This window comes from Panthera onca, chromosome C1 (assembly GCF_046562875.1).
Source record: "Panthera onca isolate mPanOnc1 chromosome C1, mPanOnc1 haplotype 2, whole genome shotgun sequence".
Classification (NCBI taxonomy): domain Eukaryota; kingdom Metazoa; phylum Chordata; class Mammalia; order Carnivora; family Felidae; genus Panthera; species Panthera onca.
In genome coordinates this window covers 187,156,246-187,179,286 of record NC_138346.1, presented here as the reverse complement: position 1 = coordinate 187,179,286, position 23,041 = coordinate 187,156,246, and the positions used below count along the sequence as shown (strand labels likewise).

The 23,041-nt window shown below is 54.0% G+C and overlaps 2 protein-coding genes across 5 annotated transcripts in view; both read left to right on the top strand.

The window, feature by feature from the left end:
- Positions 1–15,479, top strand: part of ST3GAL3 (ST3 beta-galactoside alpha-2,3-sialyltransferase 3) — a 201,004-nt gene extending 185,525 nt beyond the window's left edge. For 2 of the 4 annotated variants that reach the window (XM_060621876.3, XM_060621875.3), the window contains 4 exons: positions 586–690; positions 8,762–8,908; positions 9,105–9,251; positions 15,281–15,479. In XM_060621876.3, coding sequence (XP_060477859.2) covers positions 586–690; positions 8,762–8,908; positions 9,105–9,251; positions 15,281–15,370 — 489 coding nt within the window. In that variant the 3' untranslated portion in view covers positions 15,371–15,479. The remainder of the gene's footprint in view (positions 1–585; positions 691–8,761; positions 8,909–9,104; positions 9,252–15,280) is intronic. The other 2 variants (XM_060621878.3, XM_060621877.3) reach the window with 1 other exon arrangement.
- A 3,274-nt stretch (positions 15,480–18,753) lies between these two features.
- ARTN (artemin) lies at positions 18,754–22,412 on the top strand. The gene is given in 5 exon segments (XM_078451997.2): positions 18,754–19,061; positions 19,259–19,408; positions 20,762–21,164; positions 21,167–21,319; positions 21,391–22,412. Coding segments are annotated over 3 exon segments (957 nt in total). The 5' UTR covers positions 18,754–19,061; positions 19,259–19,408; positions 20,762–20,842; the 3' UTR covers positions 21,873–22,412.
- Positions 22,413–23,041: the final 629 nt, after the last annotated feature.

Genomic DNA, 23,041 nt, shown 5'->3' with positions numbered 1-23,041 from the left:
AAGAAAACCATTAGGACCCCAGCACATAAAGGGCAGGAGACTGAGCAGATCACACAGAAGGAAATATAACTAGTAACAAAAATATGTTTAACCTTCCAGCAGTCAGAGAAATTCATGTGAAGACAACAGGATGCCATTATCACCCACCACATCTTTAAAGAACATGTTTAAATGATCATATGTGATTCTGGCAAGAGTTCAGTGACAGGTGCTCTCAGAGGCTACTGGTCGGAGTATAAACGGGGAGAAGATTTTTGGAAAGAAAATGACATTTGGCACCAATAGCCATTACCCAAAGGAAGGACAGATCGGCACACAAAGATTGTTTTATTAGAGTGTTATTTAATAATGGCCAAACCCAAATATAACCTGAGGGGTCTATTATGTAAATGATAGTTCGGTGACGTGAAGGAGTGCTGTCCTCATGGCTGTCCTCACAGCCGTCCTCACGGCCGCCCCCCCACCCCCCCCATGCTCCTTTGGTGTAGGCAAGGTTGGCAAAGCAGTGCTGGGTTCGGTGTTGGGAACGATGATTCCTCTGCCTCAGCCCATGTCTTCGGGGTTCGTTTTTCCTCTTCTGTACAGTGGGGACAGGAAAAGCTTCCCCGTGTGTCTCCCTGTCAGACTGCCCTCAGGAGCGAGCAAGACAGTACACGTGGCGACGCTGGACACAGTGTGCTCCCCCTGCAGGTGACGGTCCCCTTCTGAGAAGCGAGATTCAGCCAGGCAAGGGCCCAGGAGTGAGTGCGTCAGGGAGAGCACGGGGCCTGGGCACAGGGCAAGTGCCACTTGGGCGGGAAGGTCCAGCCACCCCATTTCTCAGCCTCCAGGACACTTAAGTAAATTTGCCTTGGACCCTAACCAGCTGCCCGTCTCAGCCTCTTGGAGATCGTAGATGAAGTTTGGGGCACAGAGAAGAGCACTGGTAGTGAGTGTGGTACAGTTGGTGAATTAAAAATAATTCAGTATAACTGGTGTGCGACGTGAGTGCAGTGCCCCTGTACCGGGGCGGGAGGGCACCTGGTTCTCCTCCTACCACACCCCTGCCATGGAGTGAAGAGAAGTAAGCAGGCCAAGAGGGAGCTGCCCCCCGCAGGCGCATCCCCAGGCGCTAGACCATTACCAGCTGCTAGAGACCTCAGAATTTCTTGCACTCGCAGCGGTCAGTCCACTTCCTTCCTCCTAAAGACAGAATCCACCTCCCTGTGCAGACCCCTAAGCCCAAGGAGGGCTGTTTGCAGGGAGGTGGAGGTGCGGGCTGGGGAGTCTGCTCACGTGTGCACAACGCTTCTCGTGGCGTGGGGTGGGGACGGGAGTGGAGAGAGAAGGGAGCCGGGCTAGGGCTGTCTCTCCTCACAGCACCACGGCCCGGCACAGATCTGCAGGAGGCCGGATTCTAAATTCAAACCTGGGTCCCCAGGTGGTTTTTCAAGGGAGAAGAGAATATATTTTTATTTAACAGCTTGGTACCTTGATTTATAACTCTCAAATATTTAGAATCCAAGATTCAGACATGTGGTATCTGGACTTCCATTTGAAATTTTGTCCCTGGCCCCACAAGCGATGGGGCTGGCCTGCATGTATGTGGGGGGCAAGGGCTGCAGACGAGGCTGAGTAGGCAGAGGACAGACGGTGAAGGGTCTTGGGACGGGTCTTTGGTATAAAGGTCACGTCAGGGAGCTCGGACTTCATCCTGTGGACTAAACAATAGCAGAAGCCAAAGAGCTGACTTGTCACCAGACATATGACACGCGTGACTTCATTGTCATAGCCCCAAAACGCCATGAAGCAGAAACTATTCTTATTTCCCCTACTCTATAGACGAGGATAATAAGACTTAGATAGGACAAAAACATAGGCCAGGGACACAGAGTGAGCAGTTAAGGTGTCAGGGTTCAAAAACAGACCTGCAGAATAATTGGGGCAGCTCAGGCCGCAAGCAGGATGGGCTGAAGCTTGAAGGTGGGAAGCGTATGGTCGCACGGTGAACCAGCGCAGAAGCTGCAGACTTGGTAGTTGCTTAGTCCCCGGGCAGGAGGGAGAGGGCAAGGTCACGGGAGATGGATCACTAGGTTTGGGTTGCTGGGGAAGAACAGTGGTAGTGGATCCTCGGGGGACATAGATTGGATAAGAAAACAAGCCTCTTGGGCCTGGGTTTCTTCAGCAGGGGACTGGACCACATGCTCTTGAAGGTCTCTTTTTGTATGATTGTAATCTGCATTTTGAGGGTTGGTCGTCTGGAATACTATAGAATATGTCTGTACAAAAAGAACATGGTTTATGTCTAGCAGGCACCCAAGTATTTGTGATCTTTGTGATTTGCAATCATTAGCTTTGAAGTATCTGCATCTGTAAATAGCTTCTTTTCGAGCTCTTCATTTTGCTTCTAGTTCTGTTCCTGTGTCACCTTGCCCTCCCTCCCATTTTATATGCCACGTGTGTGAACATTTTTGGGGTATGTCTCCTCTGTATTCTAAATAAGCACGGCAGGTATTCTAAGCCTCTTTTTTGGCTCTTGCTCACATTATAATCATCCTACCATGTATTGAGGTCTTTGTATACTACCCTGTCTTTTCCACTGAGTTACAGATTCCTGTTGGTTTAGGAAAACAAAAGCAAAAACCAGACCCACGCGCTGAATTATCCTGACAGGCTGTCTCCGTGGGCAGTGGAAAGCCACTGAACATTCTAGTCCTTCTGAGAGTGTGCAGGTCAGACCTGTGCAGGGAAGGGAAGGAACTGAAGGTGGAGGTGGGCAGACCTGGTAGCTGTTGGGGTGACCCCAGGGAGAAGGGGTAGCCTGTCCCAAGGCAATAGCAGCTGGGAGCCCGAGTGAGTGCGCCCACCCTGCCCTGGGCCGCGGGACACCAGCCCAAGGTCAGCCTCTCTACTCCCAGATCTCTCATCTCCTGAGGGAGAGGGAGGAAGGGGCTGCGGAAGGAGACCTGTCCAGGGAGGCACCTTCTTCCCAGAAGCTTTCCCCATTGCTCCTGGCTGTTGCATCAGCGGGAGACTGGCGGCTGCACACCCATGAGCTGGGTCCAGGCTTGACTGAGGCAGGGACATTCCTGGAGGGGGAGGGACTCGACAAGGAATGCAGTCCACAGCTGGCCTTGAGGAGAGGTTTGACCATTCTGGGGCCAGAGTCATGGGCTGGCTTTATAGGCCTCTGTGTTGTGTCCTGTGGGGCAGGGAAATGAGCTGTGAGAGGCCTGGGGCCAAATTTGGGCAAGCCTTCTGGAACAGGGCTGCGTTGTGGGGCCGGGCTTGGCAGGGTCACCCAGCGCGGGAAGGCTCCGTCGCCCACTGCCCTCCTGCAGGGAACCGGAGGGAAAAGCAGGCTTCCCCGTGTGAACGCGTGTGTGTCTGTGTACTGGCCTGCGTGGCATCCGGCGTTTCCGACCACACCCTCTCCTTGCCTCTCCACTTCTGTGACACTGGCTCACAAACATAATAGACGAGACTTACTAAGCTCGCGCTATGTGCCAAACATGGTGCCAGATGCTTTTGCAAAGTGCATAGCACCTCGTACAATCCTCGCAACAGTCTGGGAAGTGGGTCCCGTCATCCCTGTTAGGCCCGAGGAAGTTGAGGCTTGAAGAGATGATGTGACTGCCCCCAGGTCACACACGTGTCGAATCAGGATGCGAACCCTGGTTTTCCAGACTCCAAGGCTCCTGCTCTTTCACTCGCATCCCTGTCTGTCTCATGGCTCTTCTTGGTCTCCCCCAGGTGCCTCTGCTTCCACCTGCCCCGTTGACGTTGGTGGGTATGGGGTTCTCATCCCTTCTCACCTGATAACCCGAGATTTTTTTTTCCTTTCCAAGTTTTTATTTAAATTCCAGTTAGTTGTCCAAAGGATAAAAAATGCTGATTCGAAGGGGCACACACATCCCAATGTTTATAGCAGCGCTATCAACAATACCCAAAGTATGGGAAGGACCCAAATGTCCATCGACAGATGAATGGATAAAGATGTGGTATATGTATGCGATGGAACATTACTCAGAAAGAATGAAATCTTGCCATTTGCAACAATGTGGATGGAAGTAGAATGTATTATGCTAAGGGAAATAAGTCAGTCAGAAAGCTAAATATCATATGATTTCACTCATGTGGAATTTAAGAAACAAAACTGGGGAAGAGAAGGAGAAATAAGATGAAAACAGAGAGGGAGGCAAACCATAAGAGACTCTTAAATACAGAGAACAAACTGAGGGTTGCTGGAGGGGAGGTGGGAGGAGGGATGGGCTAGATGGGTGATGGGCATTAAGGAGGACGCTTGTCGGGATGAACACTGGGTGTTACATGTAAGTGGTATGTTAACTAACTTGGATTTACATAAAATTTTAAAAAAATAAGGAACAAATGATCATAACTGACCTCAGAAATACCTGTATTATTGTCTAAAAGCAAAACAGACAGATAGGTAGATAGATAGATAGATAGATAGATAGATAAAATTCCAGTTAGTTAGCATACAGTGTAAATTTAGTTTCGGGAGTAGAATTTAGTGATTTATCACTTACATATAGCACCTGGTGCTCATCACAAGTGCCCTCCTTAATCCCCATCACCTATTTAACCCATCCTGATACCAGAGATTCTTTTTTTTTTTTAAGTTTATTTATTTTTGAGAGAGACAGAGACAGAATGTGAGTGGGTGAGGGGCAGAGAGAGAGAGGGAGACACAGAATCCAAAGCTGGCTCCAGGCTCTGAGCTTTCAGCCCAGAGCCCCACGCGGGGCTCGAACTCATGAGCTGTGCGATCATGACCTGAGCCGAAGTCGGTCGCTCAACCGACTGAGCCACCCAGGTGCCCCACGATACCAGAGATTCTTAATCAGAAGTCAGCAGATCCCTTGAGTTCAGGGATTCTGTGAACCTCTGCAAGGGTTGCAAAATGTAATGTGTATGTGCCTGTATATGTTTTTCTGAGAAGAGAAGCCATAGCTTCTATTTTAGGAGACAGGCTGGTACTTGATATTTTATGGCTGGGGAAACACCGAAATACCCAAATCATATCTTAGTCTTATTGTTCCTCCTTTCCCTGAAATTCCTAAGGAGACTCTGCCTCAGGACAGTGACAGATGGGGAAAAATAAAACAGAGCCACTGACTTGTTCCGTATGCCAGTTCCCAGGGCTCTCACGCAGGGCTCCCTGGGACTTGAGACCAAGCGCAGGCCTCCTGTCCCTGGGGGACCTACATTTTTCCCCTGAGGCAGGGAGCAGAGGCCAAGATCAGGAGCTGGGCCTGTGCTGCATGGGAGCAGGGAGTCAAAAAGAGAGGCGTGTGTGTGTGTGTGTGTGTGTGTGTGTGTGAGAGAGAGAGAGAGAGAGAGAGAGAGAGAGAGACTTTTTGCCTTGTCCCAGTAAATGTGACACATTCAGTACCCTCAAACCTAAGTGGCCAGGTCAGCTGCTCCTCCTCCCCGCTGAAGCTTTTATCAGATTTTCACAGAGGGTTTGAGGTGATAAGCTCATTTGCCAGTTTTGCATAGTGGTCACATATGGGGCTTCAGACGTTTCAGAGAGGGTGTCATGGAGAGAGCCAGATTCTGAAGTTGGATCCAGCCAGACCATTTCCTCGCCTCTCTGGGCCCCAGTGCCCTCCGTGAAATGGGATGTGGGGCACCAACCAGGTGACCCCTATTCACCCCAGAGCTGCTGGAGGCAGAGGGGAGGTCTCATTTTTCCTCAGCTCCAGGCCCCAGACTTCCTGAGGTGGGAATGGTAGTGATGGTGATAACTAGCGTGGAGAAAGTATGCCCGTCTTGGTTTTATGACACTTGGGTTTGAGTATTGGCCCAGCCACTTGTGTGACCTTGAGCATGCTACTTTGTCTTGGGATCTGTAGCTGTGAAGTCGGGGAGAATGGAGGAGATACAAATCAAGTATTGTCTGTGAAAACTAGCCTGAAACCTCGCACATCCCAGGCTGTGCCTGTTCCTGGCTCTCCCAAGCAGCCCCTGTGCCCTCTGCTCTTCATGTGTGGGGGACAGGCACGGACAGAAACCCCGGGGGGAGAACTCTTGGAGCCTGCCAGGCTCCGCAGAGGGGACAGGGGCCTGGCACAGGCTGGCACCTGCCATTCCTTTCAGTCCACACCTGGCCCTCCCAGGAGCGGTTCCTCCCCAGGTCTGCGTGAGATCTGGGCCATGTCCACACTTCCCTTTCCTACCGGGTACTGTCGCCCCTGACCTTGGGTCTGTGGGATTCTAAGAAGATAGAATTGAAAGAAGCAGATGACCAAGTAAGCCAGGATGGGCTGAAGATACGAATTTAATGTGGATTCCTGGTGTTCTAGTTTGGAAGATGGGTGGATAGTAGAAGAGAGAACACAGAAGGCAGAGCAGATCTGGAGAAACCAGAAGAAACCAGGTCCGTGTCCAGCAACAGCAGATTGGTTAAATAAGTTACAGTGCATCTTAGTGACACAATTCTTAGAAAACATACTTTTGATGTCTATAACACTGAGTTATACAGATGTATCATTTAATCGAACCTCTGTTGTAAGCCTCTGGATTTTTTTTTTCACCTTTATGAATAACACTGTAATAAACACCTTTTTCCAAAGGTCTTCACCATTCTGACTACTTTTAGAAGAGAAATATTGCAGTCAGCGGATATAAAAACAACTTTGAGGCTTTTGATACATATTGTCCGATTGCCTTTTATTTATTTTTTATTTTGAGAGAGAGCAAGAGCGTGCATATAAGCAGGGGAGGGGCAGAGAAAGAGGGAGAGAGAGAATCCCAAGCAGGCTCCGCACTGTCAGCACAGTGTCCAACATGAGATCTCGCTGTGAGATCATGACCTGAGCTGAAATTAGGGGTCAGCTACCTAACCCACTGAGCCACCCAGGTGCCCCTCACATCGTCTTTTAGAAAGGCTCTACCAATTTTACTCCTATAGCAATACCGGAGAATTCTACCTAGGTGTGCATTCCACCACAAAGCGCCAGGATACATACACAGAGACACATACACACGCATACACATACTTTAGAGGGTAACAAATATATATATTGCTCTACTTCTGGGCTGTCTTGTTTCACGGATCTTTGTGTCACACACAGATTCTTATACACGTATCCCATATCTTAATAATTGCAATTTCATAATATATTCTTAATATCTTATTTATTTATTTGTTTATTTAGAGAGAATGAGCAGGGGAGGGGGCGTAGGGAGAGAATCTCAAGCAGGCTCCAGGCTCAGTGCAGAGCCCGACAGGGGGCTCGATCCCACAACCCGGGGATCATGACCTGAGCTAAAGTCAAGAGTTGGATGCTCAACCAACTGAGCCACCTAGGCACCCCTGTTAATATCTAATTTTTAAATCTGGGGGCTATTTTACCTGTTGAATATTTTGGGTGGGTTTTTAGAATCCTTTTGGTAAATTTCAAAAGCCCTGTTGGGATTTTTCTTAGACTTCTGTTAGGCCTTCATTTATCAGGGAGGGTGTGCCATTGTGTTAATATTCAGCCTTCCAATCTAAAAACATGGTTTATCTCCAATTTTTTTTTCAAGTCCTCTTTTTATATCTCTCGATAAAGGATTGTAGTGTTGTTTTTTTTTTAATTATAGTTAAGTTTATTACTCAGTTTTGATGATTTTGTTAGGATTGCAGATGGGATCTCCTTTGTATTGTATCTGGTGACTGTTTTCTGTTGGAGTACAGATCCCATTACTAAATTATTCTGTGCCTTCTAAGTTTAGTTGATTGTTTTAGGTTTTCTAGGCGAATAACAAACACCCTGAAATAGTAGGTTAGAGTCCATGGCTTGGTAATGCCTCCAGTCTGCAGGATTACTGTGACTCTCTCCAGCAGTACTGAAGCCCAGTTGTAAGGGTGGAAAAGGTGGGTGAATGGACTGAGCCCAAGTTCAGGGTTTCCCTAGGCTGGGGCAATCGAAGAGCAAGGGGGCAGGGGACTGAGGGAGCTCACAAGAGAGCTGGCGTGATCTACTTCAGGGACTAGACCAGGAAGGGGTCGTGTACTGAACAGAAATGTAGGGCTGGGAACTGGAAGAAGGGAGAGAGGAGACGAAGGTGTGGCCTTGGAATGGATGCTGGGATGTCGCGTTTCAGAGCTGATGCCTTTCCCATATGGGACTGCACTCCCTGAGATCTCCACTTTGCTGTTAAAGAAACTGAAGTTCAGAGAGTTTGTGACTTGCCTAACGTCATCCGCCACTAATCAGTGGCATACTATGTTCCTCTGTGCCTTACTAGCTCACGTTCTGTCCTTATTTTTCAGGTTCACTTTAGAACAGTTGACTGAAAGCAAGGAGACACCAGAAGGGAAAGGAGGAGAGCCCAGCAGAGCAGATAGGAGAGAGAGGGCAGGGTCCTCGTGGGCCCCTCAGCTAGTTGCGAAGGGCAGGGGACAACTGGCCCACTGGGTCTTCGTGCTGATCCAAGAATCCCCTCGAACGGGAACAGCACACCCCAGTGCCCCACGCTGTGTGCCCCTGCCCTGCAGTTCACTCTGTGTCCACCATCATACACCGTGGCCCCACCATGTGCTCTCTGTTCCCCACCACCTCCTCTTGTGACTGTCATACATCCCGTGTCCCCCCGCCACACACACACACACATACACACACCAGGTCATCCCTCTACCACGGTGTTTATTCCACACAGGCCCCACCTTGTTTCTCATTTGCCTGTACACACTTGGGGTCTGGCCACACACGCACGCGGCCCCATCTCAAGCTGTGTGCCCAGCTCATGCCCACTTACGCTGTGTCTACAGAGTGCGTCGGATGGCTTCTGGAAATCTGTGGCCACTCGAGTGCCCAAGGAGCCCCCTGAGATTCGCATCCTCAACCCGTATTTCATCCAGGAGGCCGCCTTCACCCTCATCGGACTGCCCTTCAACAACGGCCTCATGGGCCGCGGGGTGAGAGAGTGGGGCCCCGGGAGAGGGCAGAGGGGAGCTGGGTCAGAGATGCTGTGGGAGGGGAGGACGGGGTGGCAGGGTGAGGGGCAGAGGGCTTGTTCCTCAGAAATGGAACTCAGCTCTGATGAGTGTCGCTAAGGGTCTCAGCCTGACTCGGTCCTCCAGCTGAATTCTACGCTTCCTCCCTCCCCTCCAGAACATCCCGACCCTTGGCAGTGTGGCAGTGACCATGGCACTACACGGCTGTGATGAGGTGGCGGTTGCAGGCTTTGGCTACGACATGAGCACACCCAATGCACCCCTGCACTACTATGAGACCGTGCGCATGGCGGCCATCAAAGAGGTGCCGGGCTGGCTGGGGGGCAGTCCCTTGGGCAGGGCCGATGGAGGGGTGTCCCAGCACAAAAGAACAGAAAGGGGTGAGCCAGCAGCTGGTCTGGCTGCCAAGAGCTCGCAAGAACGCTCTGCCCTGCCCTTAGCTAAGTTGGATCCCTGAAGGTCCATCCCTGTATTCAGGTCTCTGACCACCGAGCGTCCTCTGTGCCCCTGAACCCAGGACTCCTTTCCCCACCCTTCTCCCCAAACTTTCCCTCCCTGACCCTCTCCCTGCCCTGGTCCTGCACCTGCCTCATCCTTGCTATTCCCAACCCTCATGCTCATCCTGGCACCAGCTCAGGACCGTCTTCTCTACTGCAAGTCCTACCTTCCCCCCGAGGACTTTTGTGCCCCCTCAAACCACCCACAGACATTGCCTCTCAGTCCCTGTACCTCTTCTGACCCTCCCCGCCCCCCCCACAGAGGAAAGCACTGAAGCTCTCTATCGCCCAGCATTGCTTCCCAAGTGATCCCTGTATTCAGGTGCCTTAATGTTCCAGAAGCATTCCAGGTCTCCCGGGCTATCAGTCAGCCTCTTCTGATGGCATCTCTGCCTCCACACCCAGGGCCCACGTAAGCCCCTCTTACAACTCCCTCCACCTCCACCACCAGCCTTCCACTGATGCCAGCCTGGAACCTGCACATCTTGGGCCAGCACTTCGAGCAGCTTCTCTGATCCCACAAGGGAATGAGGGGTGGAGGGGGGGTTGGAAGACGCCCCCCATCTGTGCAGATTCTGTAAGTGTAGGGGTTCCCATCTCAGCCAGCCGTCCTTCTGCTCACCGCTTATTGGTGCGCCCTTCTCCAGCCCAGAGCCCTGTCCTCCCTGAAAGCTCCCCCACCCTCTTGTCCTGCGGGGAAAACGGAGGCTGCGGCAGGGACTCTGTCAGCTCCTGCTGGCTCGTGCCCGCTGCACTCCTCACTCCCTCCCAGCCTGGCTTCCTCCTCCACCTGCCATGACTCCCACTAAGGTCACCAGTGACTCACCTCAAGGCTGCCAAATCCAGTGGACACATGTTTCCTGACCTCTCAGAAACATGCTTTATGTTGACTACTCCTTCCTCTTTGAAACTTCTCCTGCTCGGGCTTCGGAGTCAGTAATTTCTGGCGTTCTTCTGATTTCGCTTGCCAGTCTCTCTCATTCTCTTTCTCAGCGTCCTTGATTTCAGAGTCAGCATTCGCTAGGGCTCCATCCTGGACAGTCTTCTCTTGCCGTACACGTTCTGTGGGAGATTGACAGCCCCATCCGTGGCTTCAGTTGCCATCTGTATTGTTTCATGCTTGGGGTTCACTCGGGCCACCTCAAGTAATGGGAAGTTATTGCAAGAATGTAAGAGAGACTTGGGAAACCAGAAACTGCCTTACGGCTGGGCCTCCTGTTGCCTGGAATAGGGTTCAGGAATAGGGGGCCCATTTCAGGTCCAGCACAGCTCCAGAACTGTCTGTCTGACCCCATCACCTTCAGCAGTGACTGGCTCCAAGCCTGCCTCCTGATTGCCAGGAGCCTGTTGGTCTTTCCATCTGTCTCTCTTCATGTATCTTCTTGCTTTTCTTGTCCCCTGCCAGCACCCATTCTGAACCACTGGCACAGCTTTTACCTGTCTCCTGGCTTCTCTTTCCTCGTATCTGTGGTCTCTTACATACTCCCTTTGTGTAAATTTTGCGTCGGCGTTTCAGGCAGAGGGTGAAAGGCTGTAGACACGGGCAGTAGCCAGGTCACTCAGGACTTTCTGTGCCATGGTGAGGAGCTTGGACTCTACTCTGAAGGCCAGAAGGAGCCATGGAAGGATTTTAGGCTGTAGATTAGTGCATAGTAGGCCACTGCGCCTGCAGCATGAAATACAGGGGCACAGACTTCAGTACAGAGAACAAACTGAGGGTTGCTTTGGGGGAGGTGGGTGGGGGGTATGGCTAAATGGGTGATGGACACTAAGGAGGGCATTTGTTGGGATGAGCATTGGGTGTTATATGTAAGTGACGATCACTGTTCTGTTCCTGAAACCAATCAATACTACACTATATGTTAACTCACTTGAATTTGAATAAGTAAAGGAAAAAAAAAATGAGGGGCACTAGGTGGAGACAGAACTAGCTGGGAGGCTGTCACAGCAGTCTAGGCAAGAGATGAACACCCCTGACCAGGAACTTTTCAGTGTCAGTGAGAAGACAGAGAAAGAAACAGAATTCTAAATCCGCAGGGCCTGGGCTTGCCTCGGTACGGGAAGAAAGTAGAAGGGACAGCACCTTCCCTGAAAAGCCGTCTGGTGGAGACCGTTCCCTTTCTTCGGTGCGCCAGATCTCCGTTTTCAGGCCCAACCGCCCCCGCCCAGCCCTGTGAAACAGGCTGGCTTGAGGCTCCTGGTATCTGCTGCACCCCCTTCATGCAGGGCGCCGAGGAGGTCAAGCCATGACATCAAATGGCCTGGGTTCAGAGCCTGGCTCTGTGCTTTCCTTTCCTTACCAATAAAAAGGGTAATGACAGCACCTACTGCCTTGGGGGAAGATTAGATGTGATGATGCTTAAAAAAAAAAAAAAAAAAAAAAAAAAGGCCTGCCACATAGCAAGCACACATAAAGGTCCACCGGTATTACCAATATTAATGTTTTACCCCTGCTTCTCACTGTTACCTCCCAATGTCCTAGACGAGGATGCACTGGAAATGCTGGTGCCTGGGTTCAGGGTCCCTGCCGTCACCTTTAGTGTCTCCAGTAGGCAAGTGAGCCAGGCAGCACCCTGGCCCCACCACTGCTTCCCCTCCACTCAGCCCATGGGCCCATTCTCCAGGCCCAGCGGGAGTGCACGGGCTGCGGAGGCCAGTGGAGCAAGGATTGCATGTTGGGGGATGTGCAAGGGGCGTCAAAGGAGTTCAGAGGGGAGAAAAGTGAAAGGACAGAAGCGATAGGAAGGTGCAGGGTCACGGATACCAAGGGAGCAGCGTTTATGGACCGTCTGCCACGTCGGGTGCTGTCGAGAAGTCCAGCAAGATGAGTACTGGGAAATAGCCAGTGGCTGCACCAGTGAGGGGGCCCCATGGACGGTGGCGAGAGCAGCTTCCAAGGCCGGTGACCAGGAGCTAGACTGCTAGCTGAGCGGTGAGTAGAGGTGGTGCAGAGAGGACAGAGAGGCAGGCATGGTCCATAGGACGTGCTCCCGGGGAGCATGGACGAGGAGGAGGAGAGGGACAGAGCAGCAGCTTGCCCGAGGCTTACACAGGCTCACAAAGGTCCGTGCCACCCAGCAGAGAGACCCGGTCTGGAAACGTCCTTTTGTGAGTTGTGGTCACAGCTGCCTGTTCAGATACAAGGCCAGCATGGATGGAATCGCCCAGGGAGCCGACAGGGTAGAAGTATGGGCAGTTGGGGCAGCACTGGCGTTTAATGATTGGCTGAAGGACAGGGAGCCAGAGATGAAGACAAAAAGGGCTGTCGGAAAGACAGCTGCCTCCAGAATTCGGGGTTCTGCTGAGGCTGGGGACCCAGGACCACCAGAATTCTGCCCCAGCCCGTAGACACTCTAGACAACACAGTGCAGATAGTTCTGGTAAGCTCCTATGCTGTCTGTATAGAAGGGAGAATGAGGAGGAATTTCCTGGTTCAAGAGAGCTACACCCCAGGGCACCTTTTTGTTTGCTCTTTCATTATGGACACTGTCAAACGTGTTCATAAATACAGAGAATAATGAATTGTCAAGTACCTGTCACCCACATCCCTCAATTATCAGCACATAGCCAGTGTTTCATCCGTTTATCCCCTCATGCACCCCTCCTCGCTGATTATTTGGAAACAAGCCTCTGATATTGTATTGTTTCAGCCTTGAATATTTCAGTAACTTTCTCTAAAAGAGAAGAGCTTTATGAAAAGTATCGCAATACCGCTATCACACCTTTAAAAAAATGGATAATCCCTTAACGTCATAAAAAATGTCTAGGCTTGGGGCACCCGGCTGGCTCAGTCAGAAGAGCATGCGACCCTTGGTTTCGGGTTCGTGAGTGTGGGCCCCACAATGGGGGTAGAGATTACTAAAAAAATAATAAACTTAAGGAAAAAAATGTCCATTCTTCCACTGAGCTTTCAAACATTGGTGATTCCCAGTGGGTGTTCTTAAAACTAACCCATCAGATCGATTGCTTCTTGCTGGGGGTGATGGAGGGGATACATAAGCAGAGAGCAGTGTAAGTTTCTACATTTGTTCAGATCCTGGCCCTACCATTCCTCTAAGCATCCATTTTCTTTCTTTCTTTCTTTCTTTCTTTCTTTCTTTCTTTCTTTCTTTCTTCCTTTCTTTCTTTTTCTTTCTTTCTTTCTTTCTTTCTTTCTTTTTCTCTCTTCCTTCCTTCCTCTTTCTTTCTTTCTTTCTTTCTTTCTTTCTTTTTTAATTGTTTTAGTTTATTTATTCTGAAAAAGAGAGCACAAGCAGGGAAGGGGCAGAGAGAAGGAGAGACAGAATCCCAAGCAGGCTCTGTGCTATCAACGCAGAGCCCGATGTGGGGCTCGAACTCACAAACTGTGAGATCATGACGCGAGCTGAGATCCAGAGTTGGTCACGCAGACGCTTAACCAACTGCGTCATCTAGGCACTCCTAAGCTTACCCACAAAATCTAATTTCATTCAGTACATATTTATTGAGCACCTACTCTGTGCCAAACAGTCCCTGCCCTCAAAGAGAGAGTGTGCCAGAAGATGGACTTTTCAAGGAATGAGGGCAAATCACGCTGCAACAGGGAGGGGGCAGTTCACAGACAGCAGAATATAATGACAGAAGCCTCAAGGGAGCCAGAGGTTTTAGGGAGTTTGGAGGAACAGTTGTGTAGATGGACCAATAGAGAGAGGAAGACCCTGTAGACCTTCAGGTGTCATGGAGTGTGGATTGGGGGAGAGGAGAACAGTCCCCACTTGAAATGCATCTGGGGTACACTGTCCTTAGGGGCAGCTGGGTTTGTGGTTAGCATAAGAAGTTGAAGGGGAGGGGCGCCTGAGTGGCTCAGTTGGTTGAGTGTCTGACTTCGGCCCAGGTCATGATCTCACGGTTCACGAGTTTGAGCCCCGTGTTGGGCTCTGTGCTGACAGCTCAGAGCCTGGAAGCTGCTTCAGATTCTGTCTCCCTCTCTCTCTGCCCCTCCCCCACTCATGCTCTCTCACTCTGTCTCTCTCAAAAATGAACATTTTTTTTAATTAAAAAAAAAAAGTAGAAGGGAACACTCAGAGAATATAGGGGATTTTGCCTGCGTTTTAGATTGAAAGGATCTGGCCAGTTGTACAAAGTTGACTGAATGAGAATAAGGACAGGACAGAGCCCCGCATCCTTAGCACCAGTAAACAGTGCTTGTTAACAACGCTGTGAGGCTTGGTGCTGACCAACCCAGCAGAGCAGTCAGGTGGGTACAAACTGTGAAGAGGCTGTCCACGCTCACTGAGTCAATCAGTTAGCCCTTTTTCATCAGAGACTTAGCCATCAGAGCCTCCTGGTGGGAGTACTGGGGACAGGAAAGAGCCTCAGCCTGGGTGCAGTCTTCCCCCAGGAAAGCCCCAGAAGGCAGCATCTTCCCTATAATTTCCACATTAACAGAAAGGTGAGCCTCTTGGTCTCGGGCCCCCTGGCTCCTCTGATCTGAGAGGCAGGATTTCATCAGCTGCCCCCAGGCCTGGAGACTGGATTGCATCAGGCCAGAGGATGACTAAGCCACCCCACGCGGTTCTCTTTCCAGCAGGGCCCACCCGCCAGGCCTGGGCCAGACCTAAGTGACTCACATTGCCTATCCTCAGGGTGCCTAGGACCTAGGTGCCCTGGACATACGGCCAGACAAGGAGGTGCTGAAGTCTGTGGGGAACAAGGTTGGAAGGCCTACATCTAAGACTTGGAAGAGGAGAAGAGGCATAGTTCTCCCAGTGTGGGGAAGGAGGGAGGATGAACCGTGGCCCTTCTGGAGCATGGGAGGGTGGTGGTCAGAAGAGGGCACTGAGCTCAACTCATCACATCTCCGTGTCTTTCCTTCCAGTCCTGGACGCACAATATCCAGCGAGAGAAAGAGTTTCTGCGGAAGCTGGTGAAAGCACGTGTCATCACCGACCTAACCAGCGGCATCTGAGGCGGGCCCAGCACATGGCCACGGAGGTCCTGGCACCGCCAAGAGCAAGCAGCAGCCACCACCACCTGCCCACTTCATTGGCCTTGGTCTGGCTCTGCCTGAAAGGCACAGGAGTCTTTAGACCCCGAGAAGGACAGTGCCAAGTGGCCCCAGGGGTGGCGAGGCCTTGGCAGGGCAGCCAGAGCTGTCTGCCCAGAGGCCAGCCTCAGAGACCAGCACTTGGCCTCATTCTCAGCCTGGGTCCTTGAAGCTAGAGGGCCAGGAGGCCACCAGCTGTGCCCAGCAGGCCCAGCATGCAGGAGGTGGACGTCAGGCAGCAGGGCTGCTGCTGGAATCATTTCTCCAATCAGTGTTTGGTGTATTATCATTTTGTGAATTGGGGTTGGGGGGAGGGTAGGGATAATTTATTTTTAAATAAGGTTGGAGAGGTCAACTTTGGTCCACTTGCCATACAGAAAGAGGCCCACTAGGGGGCCTATCGGGTCGTGGTACCAGTGGGCTCCCTGTAGCGTAGGGGTGCCATGACTAGCCTGGACCCTGCTCGGGACTACAGGGGAGGTGGGCAAGGTCTCATGCCAGCCCTCTCCAGCTCATGACACTGTTTGGCCTTTCTTGAGGAGAAGATGGGGTATTCCCATTCACCAGCCCCTAACTACCCCACAGGGAAACCCTGGAGCCATCATTTAAGCCAACAAGACAGCCCCTGGGTTAAGCAGAAAGAACTACAGAGCCTGGGAGATGGGGCCTGGCCCAACCTGATGGGAATAGCGCCCCCCTCCCCAGCTGCAGCTGATCATAGGACAGTGCCCCAGCCTGGACTGACCAACCTGGCAGCTGTTCTGGACTTCAGCAATGAGACTGTCAGGTCCTTGGGTTCTGCCTTTAGCTTGGACCGGAGGGAAGTGAGGCTCAAGGACCTTACCCAGGCTGTGGCAGCCATCCTGGAAGCAATAAAGCTCTTCCCCGAATCTGGCCTCCTCTTGCTTTCTCTGACTTTCCTGGAAGAGGCAGGAACCTGGGGCCTCAGCAATTATGTTAAACTCAAGGGCCATCTCTCTAGCCCACGCAGATTCCTGGGTCTCTTTCCCTTCTCATGTCAACTGCTGGACACGGGTAGCTACCTAGGGGCCTCCTGAAGCCTCTCCCATCCCACAAAGTCCTACACCCTGTTTGCTTTAAGAGAAGCAGACCAAAGGTATAAGGGCATGCCCCAGAGTCTACCCTAGTCCTCCTAAAGGAGCCACTGAAGTCCACAGCCTTACGATAGCACCTCTGAGTCCCCAGAACCCCAGTTCTGCAAGCAGGGACAGAGATTCCTACAAGTACAGGAAAGATCTATACTGAGCCTCTGACACAGGCTCAAAGACCTTACCTGCTCCTGGCACCCCAGGCTGAGCCCTGGGGAGAGTATGTCCCACCCCAATCCAGAGCACAAAGGGTCCCCTCTCCCCACACAGAACAGGAAGGCACAGCCCCCTCTGGGCACCCTCAGGTGAACATTAGAAAGGCTATCCCCACCCCCACCCCCTTAGAGCGCTAGAGTCTGATCCCTCCCTTTCCAGCATCCCCCGGCAAGCCTGAGAATGGGACAAACATACACCTGCATCTGAAGCCATGGAGTGAGCTTTCTGCCAGAGCTGCCACTATGACAGGCTGGCTGGTCCCCTCACCTCTCACCTGCCATCCCAATCCAAGAGTCCTTGCCATCCCAAGGACCACCACCTTCCCACCTGCCCCCTTACTGCCGTGGTTTGTCCTCAGGCAGAAGCCTCCTCAGCTGAGGGGAAAGCAAGACCCTGAGACACAGGCACACCCAGAACTCCCTTGGGATTTTGCTGGCAACTGGGCACAACTCCAAAGCACATCATGTTCTACGGGAATGTCGCCCCCTGGAGTTGTACAGGGCATAGGCTGCATGCCTACAAGAGGCAGCCACGGCTGATAAAGCCCCAGGTTGCAAGAGGCAGCAAAGAGAGGATCTACTCACTGCGTGGCCCCTGTCCTACCAGGGTCCTGTCAAGCCTGCGGACAGCCACCACCAGTTTTCTGTGGTCTGGCTTCTGCACAGAAACTGCTCTCACAAAAGCTGTGGTTCTCAGCCCCGGCCATATGCCAAAATAACCTGCACCGATTGGGAAAACGGCACATGCCCACCCCAAGATTCTGATTCAGGTCTGGGGTGGAGCCCAGATGTGGGTGGTTTTAAAAGGTCCACAGGTGGTTCTGATGCATAGTCAAGGTACAGCTGGTCCACACACGTCCCCTGAGCACTTTCATCCCCACCCATGGCTTCCAATTGTCAGTTGGTCAACAATTTCCAAATTGCCATCTCCACCCCAGCTCTCTCCACGTTGCTGCAGGCTACAGATTCAGCTACTTCCTGAACATCGCCGCTAGGGTAATTCACAGGTCCTTCCAACTCCACACGTCTCGGACACTGAACTCGTGAGCTCCTGTCCTCCACATGCCCCTCCTCCGGGAAGCCCCAGCTGCCAGCATGCATCGCCTCCACCTCGTCACCCAGGCCAAAGGCATACCTTTGTCCTACCTCTTCACCCCATCCAATCAGGGATCAATTGAGTTTTCAAGAAGGTGTGCTCGCGAAAGAGGCTTGCAGCCCTCCGCTAGCCCCACACTCCGCCTCAGGCTCCTCTCTCCCCAGCAGCCTCCTTACATATCCCCAGACCATCCACCCCACTGCGGCCAGTCTCTGAAATGCTTGTCTGGTCACACCATCCTCCTGCCTGAAACCCTTCAGTGGTCCCCAGTGCCACCTGGATAAAGGCCAGACTCTAGTATGACACACAGGATCTGGCCTTTCCTTACCTCTATCCATGTTACTCACTCAACCTCCACCCCACCTGCCAAATTGCCGTAATTAGGCACCTGAAATACTACCCTCCAGCTGCTACCTCAAAGCCTCCGCGCATGTTTCTCCTCTGTGACCCTCCCTTCTCCAGCACGGGCACCCGCGCCTACCAGCACTGCCCCTGTGGCGCCCGGGTGAGCAGCGGTGTTCTCGGATCTGTCTCCACTCCAAGCCCCGGGCAGTGGGGGCCCTGCGGCAGGGCGGCTGGAGCAGGGTCAGGCCCCCAGGGCCCCAGCGCAGCGCCTCACCAACATGACGAGTTCCATGGGTCCGCTGGGAGAAGTTAGCGGTGGGCCAGACAGCAAGGAGCAGCCACTGCGGGCCGGCCAGCCGGGACCCCAGAGACCGCACCGACTGCAGGGCCCTCGGCTGAGGCAGGGACCGGCCTGTCCCCTCCCTCCCCGCCCTCAGCCCAGCCTCCCGACTCCCTACTTCGTGTGTCTACAAACTCTGAACGCCCAGTTCCCGCGCCTCTCCGCCGCCTGGGTTCTTAGCTCTGAGTCCCAGGGTCCCCTCCCAGCGTCTCCTCCCCCCAAGCTCTGGGGACCTAGGGTAGTTGGGGGGGGTGCGGGGGGACTCGATCCCAGCAGGTGGAGTGGCCAGGTGAGCCCTGAAAGGTGGAGTTGGGCGGGGGCGCTCTGGGCCCCACCCCAGGATCCGGTGACGCCGGGGCTGGAATTTGACACCGGATGGCGGCGGGCATGAGGCTGCTGAGGGATGGAGTTGGGCCCAGCCCCCAGACACGGCTCAGGGGCTCGGCCAGCAGCAGGTCCCTCAGGCCCCAGCCTTCACTGCGTCCCGGACCCGGAGCCCTGCACCTCGGTAAGCTGACCTGTTGGCCCAGCCCTGGGGCTAGGGGGAGCGGGCAGGATGGTTCCCCTCCACTCCTTTCTCACATTCTCTCTCCCTCCCCTGGGCCGGAGGCACAGCCCTCAGCCCCTCCCAGCCCCCTCGGTCCCCCGGTTGCTGGTCGGACTGCGCTAGCCCGCTGTAATGTGAGGCTCCTGCTGCCGCTACAGGGCACAGACTGGCTGCCAAGGCCACGCTTTTGTCTAAAAGAGGCGCTGCCAGGTGCACAGCCTTGGGCATGAGCCTTTTAAGCTGCGGGGAAAAGCCCAGCACTGGTCCCAGGAAAGGTGCCTAGAAGAACACGGAGCAGGACCCCTGTGGTGAGTATCTGGCTGGCAGAAGCGGGGCAAGGACTGGAGGACCACCAAGTGGCCCCAGGCTGCAGAAGGGAGACTGGACCTGCCCTGCCCTGCCCTCAAGAGACCTGCTCCTGAGCTCCCCCTAGTGCAGGGGGCTACTAAGACTGCCTGGCCCAGGTTTCCCTCCATCATTGAAAACAGTTACTAGCTTGGCCCATCAAGGCTCGATTCAGTTAGCAGAGCACACCTAGCCCTGGAGGACCACACCAGTGAGGCCTGGGGAGATCTGGCCCACAGGTATGCAGACGTTCTGTGGGCTATGGGGTGGGGGTGGAAAGTGACAGCTGGGACCCAAGGGCAGACCAGCTAGTGAGGACTCCAGGGCCCCAGAGGGGTGTATGGGAATGCCAGCCAATGTGGGTTCACCAAAGGTTGGTGGGGCTCAGAAAGGCTGGATGGGCTCAGGAAGGATGGCTTATGGGGGGAAACTTATAAAAGCAGGGCCAGGTTTCCAGACCTACAGGAAGCTGGAAGGGGGACAAACCTGGACCAGCTCTCAGAGACGAGGTTGAAGTGGAGGCCTGGCTGGTCCTCCTGGGAATAGCTCAAGCCTGAGTATTTGAGCAAAGGGAAAAGCCCATCCACCCTTTGAGTCAACAGGTTTGGCAATGCTGCCCCCTGGTGGCCATAGGGAGCCATGCCCAGGCCCTATGTTAGAGGACCCATCAGCCACCATCATGGACTAGCTCTTGAGGGACATCTGTGGCGAGAAGACAGAACTCTGGCAGCTCGGGGTGCAGACTGAAATCTTAGAGGAGCAAGGTGCTGCAGTGCTGGGTGGGCAACACAGGCTGAGGCCGGGGTCTCGCTAACATCAGCTAGGTCAATAGCAAGCACCCTAATTCTTCTCTAGGCCATAGTTTCCTGCTCTGTGACATGGAGAAAAAGCTCCCTAGTTCCTTCTCCAGCTGCTCCTGGAAGCTCCATCTCTGTAGCACAGGGCAGGAAGGTCCTGAGGAAAGAGGCCTTGTGACATTAGACAGTCACTGAGCTTCTCTGAGCCTTATTTGCTCAGGTGGAACATGAGGATTCTGCCATCTACCTCATGCAGTTGTGAGAACTGAAAGAAGGAACAGGTGCAAAGCATCAACACATAGTTAGGTTCTTGATGTAGTTACTTCTCCTCCTGGGTTGGGTCCGCCTTTCCAAGCCCCTTGTTCCTGGCCTGAAGACACTGAAGTGGAGCGGTGGCCTGCTCTCAATGTTCCGAGCTGCCTCAAGAGAAGGGGGCGTGTGTGTGTGTGTGTGTGTGTGTGTGTGTGTGTGTGTGTGAACAGGTCAACTACAGCTGATGGGAGCTCCTGGTATTGACAGAGATGGAGCCCAGATGTGGAGGCCCTTCTGTGCTGTCCCACTGGCCCCAGCTTGGGCGGCAGGTGAGTGGTTCTCCCAGTGATGCCACTGGGTATTGAGGAAAGGTGGTCTGATTGGGGAGAGAACGCATGGCTTGGCCTCGGCAGGCGGGTGACAGAAGCAGAAAGGGAAATGGTCAAGGAGGGACTAGGAGTAAGTAGGAAAGTCAGTGTCTCAGCTGACCTCTCCCCTGGGCTCCCTGAAGCCGCGGACCCATTGTCCTCCTATCTAAACCCTTCCATAGCTCCCCCCACCCAATTAAGAGCCCATCCTGCCTCTGATCCCTGCTGCCCCAGCCAGCCCCTTCCCGAACTCCCTACACCCCAAGCTGACCTCGGTGCCCTCTTCCTCCCTGAGGCTCCACTTTTCTCTCTGTGCAGTCTGCCCTGTGGCCAACCCTGGCCGCTCTGGCCCTGCTGAGCAGCGTCGCCGAGGCCTCCCTGGGCCCCGGGCCCCGCAGCCCCGCCCCGCGCCTCGGCCCCGCCCCGGCCCCGGCGGCCTCCACCGGCCACCTGCCGGGTAGGTGAGAAGGCGAGGGGGGCGGGGCGGGGCCGGCCCGGGACCCAGCGAGTGACTCCATCTCATTGCAGGGGGCCGCCAGCCTCGCACGTGCGGCGGAAGAGCTCGGCGGCCGCCGCCCCAGCCGCCCCGGCCCGCGCCCCAGCCACCTGCGCCCTCGCCCGCGCCTCCCCGCGGGGGCCGCGCGGCGCGGGCCGGGAGCCGGGGCGGCCGCGCGAGCTGGGGGAGTCGCGCGCGGACCGCGGGGGCGCGGGGCTGCCGCCTGCGGTCGCAGCTGGTGCCGGTGCGCGCGCTCGGCCTGGGCCACAGCTCCGACGAGCTGGTGCGTTTCCGCTTCTGCAGCGGCTCCTGCCGCCGCGCGCGCTCCCCGCACGACCTCAGCCTGGCCAGCCTGCTGGGCGCCGGGGCCCTGCGGCCGCCCCCGGGCTCGCGCCCCGTCAGCCAGCCGTGCTGCCGACCCACGCGCTACGAGGCGGTCTCCTTCATGGACGTCAACAGCACCTGGAGGACCGTGGACCGCCTTTCCGCCACTGCCTGCGGCTGCCTGGGCTGAGACCTCGCTCCAGGGGTTTGCGGACCGTACCCTTACCCGCGGATCCTCGAACCTGGGGCCTTCTCGCAGGAGCCCGCTGGCCGGCGGGTGGGGGGCTCTGGGCCAGAGATGGAGGCCTCAGCCAGGTGAGTGATGGCTATCAGCCCTGGAGAGATGGAAGGACGACTGACCTGCGGCCCCAGGGTCCTCGCCCTGCAAGTCCCAGCCCCGCAGGCACCAGACAACCTCAGCTGTGGAGACCTTAGGACCCACTTCTCACAGACTCTGGCACTGACTAGGCCACGGACCCAGGACTCCTCCTCTGGAGAACTCAGCAGCTCTGAAGTCCCAGCCTCAGCCCAGGCCCTGGGGAGTATGGAATTGGAGGAGACACATTGCTGACATGGGCCTGTACTCTTTCGTGGTTGCTGGACCCCTATTTATTATTCCTAAGTTATTTATTTACTTCTGTGGTTTGTCACATCCTTTCTTGGGCAGTGGGGCTGGATGGGTAAAAGCAGCTGGATGGAGATCATGCGCTGGCCATCCCACTCACTTCAGGCTGACTCAGCAATCACAGGCCTGTGATCTCCCATTGCTGGCCCCCCCACCCAGCAGCTCTGGGACACGGGGCATAGAACACAGGCAGGGTGGGTGGCAAAGGTGTGTTCACCAGTCCCGAAAGGGCAGCTCACACCCCCCTGCACAGTCCCCAGCACTTGGGACCTGTAGTTACCGGTGGAGAAAACTCTATCCCTGTGACATCAGGCATCCTGGGGGCCTCACAATGTGTAATGACACAGAAAACCACACATTGCCCCACCCCACTGTCACTAATCTTCCTACCCTCCAGGGCACCCTAATGGGTGCATACACTGCCTCTGCTTGTAGACAGTCCAGCATGGGGAGCTCACTACCCACATTCCATGAAGCCACCCAGGGCAAAAGAGCATCTGAGAAGGCTGAAGGTGGGGAAGAAGGTGCAGCGGGAGGCTGGTTTGGGAGAATGAAGCAGAGTGCATCAAGGGATAAGAGGGCAGGAAAGAACTGAGGTTCCCCCCTCCCCAGAGGGACCTGCATTTTGAGTGATAAACAAAGATATTCATTTATTCAACAAATATTTATTACCTATTATATGTCAGACACTAGGTAGACACCAGCAATGCAGAAGTGAAAGGGACATGATCCCT